The 8,112-nt window shown below is 49.4% G+C and overlaps 1 protein-coding gene across 5 annotated transcripts in view; it reads left to right on the plus strand.

The window, feature by feature from the left end:
- SPACA7 (sperm acrosome associated 7) overlaps positions 1-7,397 on the plus strand; it is a 28,172-nt gene extending 20,775 nt beyond the window's left edge. For all 5 annotated transcript variants that reach the window (XM_045482401.1, XM_045482403.1, XM_045482394.1 and 2 more), the window contains 2 exons: positions 5,091-5,165; positions 7,227-7,397. In XM_045482401.1, coding sequence (XP_045338357.1) covers positions 5,091-5,165; positions 7,227-7,243 — 92 coding nt within the window. In that variant the 3' untranslated portion in view covers positions 7,244-7,397. The remainder of the gene's footprint in view (positions 1-5,090; positions 5,166-7,226) is intronic.
- Positions 7,398-8,112: the final 715 nt, after the last annotated feature.

Here is an 8,112-nt window from a genome sequence, read left to right on the forward strand (position 1 = left end):
TAGATTTATGCATAAGTATCTCATAATTCTTGATGTGATCATAAATGATACTGTTTTTTAAATTTCAACGCCCGGTTAGTCATTTCCAGTGTATAGAAATGTGATTGTTTCATACAAGACTCTGTAACCTTCCCCCTTGCTCAGCTCACTCTTGTGTTCCAGAAGCTTTCCTGTAGATTATTTAGGATTTACTGCTTACTGAATCATATCATCTGTGAATAGATTTTTTTTTCCTTTCCAATACATACACCTTTTATTCATTTTTCTTGCCTTACCCCGCTAGTTCCAGTACAGTGTTGGAGGTTAAATACGAGTGGTCAGAACGGGTGCCCTTTCATAAATTAGGTGTATCTAATTGCAAGCATAGAGGACTTTTTTGCTAAAAAGTCAGATAGCAAATATTTTAGTCTAAGAGCAATATGGCCCCTGTTGCAACCACTTAACTAGAAGCAGCCAGAGACCACACATAAAAGAACAGGTGTGGCTATATTCCAACAAAACTTTATTTACTAAAACCGGTGCTGACCCATACTTGGCCTGTAAGCCATGTTTACCAACCCCTCGTCTACTGAAATGATCAGTTGGTTTTTCTTTATTCTGTTCATATGGCGAATTACATGTCTTGATTTCTGAGTGTTGAACCAGGCCTGTATTTCTGAGATAAACCCGTGATACAGTTTCCTTTTTTATATCCTTTGGATTCAATTTGCCAAAATTTAGTTAAGAATTTTTGCATTTATGTTCATGAATGATGTCGGCCTATAGTTTTTTCTACTCGATACTTTTGTCTAGCTTTGGTTTCAAGATACTAATGGCCTCACAGAATGAATTGGGAAGTACTCCCTTTCTTTCGGTTTTCTAGATCTGTCTGTATGAAATAAATATTACTTCTACATAAAATGTCCGATAGGATTTACCAACGAAGACATTAGGTCCTGTAATTTCTTTGTGGGAAGGTTTTTAAGTACGCATTTTATTTCTTCTGTAGATAAAGGGCTGTTTAGTGTATCTGTATGTTCTTTGGTGAGCTTTGGTGGTTTGTGTCTTTAGAGGAATTTTCCCATTTCATCTAAATAGCGGTCTCTCAACGCCCTTTTTAATGTCTGCAGGAACCATGGGGCTGTCATCTCTCTCGCTCTTGATATCAGTAATTTGTGCCTTTTTTTAAATCCCTGGTGGTCTGATCAGTAGTTTATCAATCTTACTAATCTGTCCAGAGAACCAGGCTTTTGGTTTCATTTTTCCATGTTGTTTTTCTATTTTTTTATCATAGTGATTTTTTCTTTTAATTTTCTTTTTTTTTCACTGCGTATTTTGAGGTTTTTCTCTCCTTTTTTTAATGACTTGTTAATGTGAATACTTAGGTCGTAAACTTGAGGCTAACTCTTTTTTTGTTGTGAATGTTTAGTTCCTTTTAATTCTACTTTAATCCCGCCCTACAAATTTCAATATGCTGTGTTTTTATTTTTGTCCGTTCAAAATGCCTTATAACTCACCTTTTAAATCTGTTCTTTGACCCGTGGGCCATTTAGAAATGTGCCATTTCATTTTCAAATATTTGGAGACTTTTCCAACACCATTATGTTACCGATTTATGATTTATTTCTGTTTTGGTCAGAAACACACAGTGTATGACTTAGATCTTTTTAACGCATTTTTAAAAACTTTAAATATGGCCCAGAATACAGCGTTCTTTAGCAAGTACTCCCATGTGTGCCTGAAAAGAACGTGTACGTGTTGTTGATTTGTGGAGTCACAACAATTATAAATGTCAATTATATCAAGTAGCTGAACTACCTTGTTCAGGTCTCCTACGCCCTTATTGAGCTCCTGTCTCCCCATTTACTCGACTATTAAGAGAGCAGAATTTAAGTCTCAGACGATCACTGTGGATGTGCTCACCGTGCCTTTCGGCTCTACCGGCGTTCATTTCACGCCCTTCGAAGCTCTTTCATTGCACTTCATCCGTATGCATAAAAATGTGGAATTGTTCTATCTTCTGGATGAATTACTGCTTTAACAGTAAGAAATGACCCTCTTTATTCCTGGCGATATTCTCTGTTTTTGTCTAATATTTAAATAGCCACTCTAGCTTTCTTTTGATCAGTGTTCGCATGGCTGATCTTTTTATTTTATTTTTTACCTCCTTGTGCTTCATATTTAAGGTGGGATTTTGTAGACAGTGCATAGCTGGGTCTTGTGTTTTTATGTAATTTGACACTCTGTGCTTCTTGAACATTTGCGATAAGGTGTTACGATAAATTTTGATATCCTTGCCCTCTAATTCTACCTATAGAGTCATTTCTGGGCCAGTTTTGATTGGTTGACTCTGGTCATTATAGGTCATATTTCATTGGTTATTCTCATTCCTGCTCATTCTTGTTTGGATGCCAAGTATGAATCTCACTTTGTTGGATGTTGGATATTCTATTTTTATTTTTTTTTTTAATTTTTTTTTTCAACGTTTATTTATTTTTGGGACAGAGAGAGACAGAGCATGAACGGGGGAGGGGCAGAGAGAGAGGGAGACACAGAATCGGAAACAGGCTCCAGGTTCTGAGCCATCAGCCCAGAGCCCGACGCGGGGCTCGAACTCACGGACCGCGAGATCTGACCCGGCTGAAGTCGGACGCTTAACCGACTGCGCCACCCAGGCGCCCCTGGATATTCTATTTTTAGAAAATATTAGCAAGCCTTGCTCTTGAACCCACTTAAATAACTTTGAGGTTCACTTTTAAGCTTTGTTAAGACCAAGCAGCCCTTACCCCAAAGGCTAATATTCCCTGATACCGAGGCAGTAAAATTCAGAGCACTCTACCCGATGCCTGTGTATAATGAGGCTCTTTACGTTTACCAGAGAAGACGCCAACTTTTTCTGGCCTGTGTGAGCTCTGGAGATTGTTCTGCCACCTTTCTGGGTGGCTCTTGTTCCACGCTAAGGCTTCCTGTGGCTTCTCACTGACCCCTACTCAGCTGGAGACAGGGCCACCCTCTGCAGTGTCCGAGTTCCCTCGCCTCTGCTGCTCTGGCCTCCCCAGCCCCGTCCCCTCCTGGTGACACCACAGGGCTCTGCCTACGTCCTCCCTCATCACACAGGACCAGAAACACTCCAGGCAGGAACCAGAGGCTCATGGGAGCCCCTTGGCAGTCCCTCCTCAGGGGTCACTGTCCTTTGTTGCCCATTGTCTGATGAATGGGAAATCATTGTTTCATATAATTTTTCTAGTTTTTTCTTTTTATTACATTGGGAGGATAAATCTGGTCCTTGTTACTCCCATCTTTTCCAGGCGTGAAAATTCAAATAGTGGGCTGTCACATATAGGAAAAGCCCTGCATTTCAACTCTGGTCAAAGCTTCAAGGTGGCCTAGAAGGAGCAGAAGCCAGGGGCCCTGCTTCCCGGGTGCTTTCCCAGCTGGGCCACGTGCCACTTCAGTGACCTCAATGCTTTGTGTCCCTGGGGTCTCATCCACAACTGGAAAGTAAACATTTCCCACAAGCCTCATCAGTGCATTGATTTTCAGGTGGAATCACACCTACGCAGTCTGTGTAAATGTCGCCATGGCACGTGGAGTCCTAACTAAAGATCATAGTCCAGAAATGAGCATTTTGAGACGCACATTTTATACTTATTAATGAATTATGTGTTTCCCTAAAATTCATCAGTCTGAATTACCCACCAAAATTTCCTAAGCAATTTCCTCTAAAAAACATAAATGTGGTTTTAAATATTGAGTGAGAGTATGATGTTGGCAACAATCTCTGTCACCAGAAGGACACAGAGGCGGATGGCAATTGTGGCCTCCAGGAGGAAGCTGGAAACGAGGCACCAACTATTGGAAATAGCCTTACTTTCCACAGTTTTTTTATTTTTTTCAGATTTTCAAATTCTACCATGGGCTTATAATACTTATAAAAATACGAATTTGTTACCGTAAAATAACTTTGAGGAATGTTTTAAAAGCCAGAAACACTGGGGCACCTGCATGGCTCAGTCGGTTGAGCGTCCGACTTCAGCTCAGGTCATGATCTCACGGTTCGTGGGTTCAAGCCCTGCGTCGGGCTCTGTGCTGACAGCTTGGAGCCTGGAGCCTGCTTCCGATTCTGTGTCTCCCTCTCTCTCTGCCCCTCCCCCACTCATACTCTGTCTCTCTCTCTCTCTCAAAAATAAATAAACATTAAAAAAAAAAAGCCAGAAGCACCTTGAAGGATCTGCCAAGAACCTCTCTCTCTTGTTGCTGGAACAGCCAGCCCCCTTGTGCTGTCCAGAAAGTCCAAAAATGCCCCACGACCCAAAGCACCACTCCTGACCTCTGGAATGTGCCTGGACTTTGGGCTTTGCTCCAGCCTGCGTGCCACACGGGACACGGATAATTTTATGCCCTAATCAGTGATTCGCGGCTGGCCTTCGCTGTAACAAAAGATTCGTCCTGTTGCTCGGTGAATACCTGCTGAGCACGGGCTGGGAGGCTCCAGGCGAATGAGGGGCTGCGCTTTTATAAGCCCCACAGAGCAGCCGGCCACCAGGCAGGACCCGCATGGTGGACAGATGTGCTGGCTTGAACGTTTTCCTTGCGTCTTTCTGCTGCGCTCAAGTGGAGTTTCAGGAAACCTTCAGGATGGCAGTGTCCTTGTTATGCTTGGAGAGCCGGGCAGCCAGGAAGGAGAAGGGGGAGAGCGCCCCGGGTGGTGGCAAAGGCCACACCCCTGGGGAAGGGAGCCTCTTGGGCCCTGTGCCAACCCGCGCCATGAACCCACACTCTGCCCTCTCCGCAGCGGTGAGATAGGTCCCGCAATTCTGGGGTAAGGGTGGTTCCGGGATGGGGCGTGAGATGTCATAAAAGACGCGTCCGAGGGACCGGGAGCATCACCTGAAGGACGCAGGCTGGGGCGGCAGCATGAGGAGGAAGCCGCAGGGCCGTGTCCATGACCGCCCGGGGCCGCACAGGCCGCAGCTCTGGCTCGGGGGCAGGCCGCCCTCACCTGCGAACTGGTGTCCCCAGAGCTGTCGTTCTGAGGCTGAAAAGGTGTTTGGAATCGTGACTTAACCCTTGACCAAATCCTGATCATTGTACTTATTTTTCCCCCACAGGAAAGAATTTTAAAAATGATCAATATAAAAAAACAGTTCTGGACAAAATCCTTCAAAACATTGGAAAATCTTCAGGTAAGTGGAATAATAGATAAGTGGGTCCTTGTGCTGGGATGCCACCCCCGCCGTGGAGAGAAGTAAACCGTCTGCTCCAGGGGACAGCTCTCTGGAGGGGCGGGTGACTCTCTGGGGGTCCCTGGGCAGATCGGGTTTCCTGTGTTGTCAGTGCGGGACTCCTGGCCCATTGAGTCCAAATTCCACGAGTCCTGGGCCACGTGTGGGTGTCCCCTCCCTTCTCAGCTGTCCCTGGGACCTGTGGGCCCACCACCACATACCACAGGACCAGGCCCACAAGGTCCCCAAGCCTCCCACACCTTTGAGCGCCCCCGCTCTCCGCCCTCCCGCTCCTCCCACCCCTCCCCTTTCAGACAACTTCCTAATTGCTGAAGTTGGTCCACGAATTTCCCCTGGTGGCTTCTGCCCCGGCCCCATGCTTCTTCCTGGAACTTTCCAGAACACTCCTGAGCCTCTTCTCCAGGCCAGTCCTCCTCCTGGCCTCCCAGCCTCTCCCAGGTAGACTCTGTAGTCCCGTAGACGGTTCGAATCAGCACCTCCTGCGTTCTTTCTACCACACACCGGTCCACTCACCCTGAGACTGCCGGGTTTGGGGGCACATCACGCCCACCTTTCAAGCTAGTGTTAGCAAAGACTTCCGGGGGTTTGTAAACGGGCCTCGGTGCAGCCCCATTAGTTGGGTCCTCGTAGAGCCAAGTGCAGGACCAAACACACCTGGCCACCTTCATTCGCCTCCATCAGTGCTCACTGGGCACCTACCATGGGCCCACACCCTTCCCAGTTCTGGGGACTGAGCACCGTGGACACGGACCCCTGCCCTCGAGGCGCCCACATTCCAGGGGAAGGTTAGATCGCCCTCCGCACCAGCCTGCTGGGACACTTCTGTGTCCGGCGTCTTCCGGTCAGCCGCTCCTTCAAACCTCCCCGCCTCCCCCCCCCCCGCCCCCCCTCATCGTCTTTCGGCCAGCCTGCTATCTTGTCCTTTGTTTAAATGCCCAGCAGGGTGGAGCCACAGACGGGGCTCCTAGAGACCTCGCATTGTGTGACTGGTCACCAAGCAGCCAGGAGCCACTCTGTGTGGGGCCAGAGCCAGCCCTGGGGCCCCAAAATTGCAGGCCCCCCACGGTCTGCACCTCCCCCCAGTGGGACAGCCCAGTGCAGTCAGGGGTTGAAAGGGGGGTGAGCGGTGCCCCGCCCGCCACAAACTTACCGACCGGTACTGACATCCAGCCACTTTCTCTGCTTTAGTCAGATGTCAGGGAGACTTTGCCAAATCCCCAGTCCCCGGGCCCTGAGAGTTCTGTCATTGAAAACAGGAACATCCCTATGGCTCCAGTGTCTGAGGCGGGACCTTTCCACGTTGCACGTCCTGCACGTTGGCCCTGGGCCTGCCTGTCCGGGGGATGGGTGGCGGGCACTCCTCTGGTGCCAGGGCTGGGGGCCCAGCAGTGCATACACGGGAGGGACCGAGGTCCTTGACCTCCCAGAGCCTGACATCACAGGACTGCGTCCACAGGGGGTGCCCCCGAGGGGAGGGGGCACCCCCAGCCCAGCCCAGTAGTGTTCAGAGGAGACCCCACTTGGTTTGGAGGCAGAAGGCCGTGGCAGTGAGGCATTAAAGGGTGCAGCCTGGCCCCCACTCGGTCCTCCCTCTGTGACCACCTCCCCGTGGCTCCTCCCCTCTCTGCGTCCCGGCCTGGGCTCCTCAAGATCCTGCCAGGGCTCTCCCCACCTGGCCCACTGCCACCCTCACCCAAACCCACACCTTCCCCCTCTCCCTCCTGCAAACAGTGCCTCTGAGTTTGCCCTGACCTCTTGGGGCTTTGGCTTGCCCCCTGTCGTCCTCTGCACCCTTGCAAGCCCGTTTCCCCCCACCCAGGACTCTCTCTTCCTGCGGTTCCTTCCAGCCCCACAGCACCTGTGACTGATGCCCACAGATTGGGGACACTGGAGGCTGGCTTCACGCCTGTAGTCCTGCACCAGTGGGACAGCCCAGGAGGGTCCGAGCCACAGGATGAGCAGGGCGCCTAGGATTTCTCAAGAAACTCTCTCTCCAAACAGGGAGCTCTTCCCAGTAAGTGGAAGAGGAGGGTGAAGCTCCGAGGAGACGCAGAGGACGGTCATCAAGGCCACCTGCCCCGAGGGAGCCCCCTAAGCAGGAAACTCCAGACTTCGTGAGACCCCACAGCCCCACCCTCAGGAATAAAGAGCATATGTGTGCACATACTGTTAGCCACGCTGTGCGAGGAAGTGTGTTTTATTCATGAGTCCCAAGTAGAGCTTATTTGTTCAAATGTTAAGGTGGAGGGTATGTGGGTTTCCTTTTGTTTTTTTAATAGAAATTACTGAGTCTGAGAAAGGAAAGGTTTGAGAGGCTCCTGTTTTCTAACAGGATAAGGCTTGAGGACGCTTAGCTTCTGAGGGTTGTGTCCATGAAGAACCAGAGTCACCTGCTGCCCTCCTCCCGTGGCAGCGCCCTGCAGAGTGCACACACGTGTACACAAAACACACACGGAACTTCTCCGCATTGGAATGTGTACCGAGCACGAGAACACGCAGGTTGGGTCCCTGTGGTGCAGACGGTGTGAGCTCCAGGGGGTGTCTGACCCACCTACGGCATGTTTGGGGCTGACCAGAACATTTCTCTGAGCAGGTTTTCTTACCCAGACCCACTCTATGGACAAGTTACACCTCTGCTTGATCCATGGGGTGAGGCTGGGAAATGTTACTTGGGACAGGGTGTAGCTGCCTCCTTTTTCTAAATGGGCAAGTCGGTGGACATTCATGAATCAGGTCCTAAAACAGCCCTGGAGAGAGAACTTCTGCCTTGAGGCCGTGTTGGCAATGGACTGGTGTTTCTTCTAGAACACACACCCTTCTTATTGGTGGTTGCCGGCTGCCCACACTTCTCCAGTGAAACAAAAGTCCTCTCTTCTCTTTCCCCGAT

Source organism: Leopardus geoffroyi, chromosome A1, assembly GCF_018350155.1.
Source record: "Leopardus geoffroyi isolate Oge1 chromosome A1, O.geoffroyi_Oge1_pat1.0, whole genome shotgun sequence".
NCBI lineage: Eukaryota > Metazoa > Chordata > Mammalia > Carnivora > Felidae > Leopardus > Leopardus geoffroyi.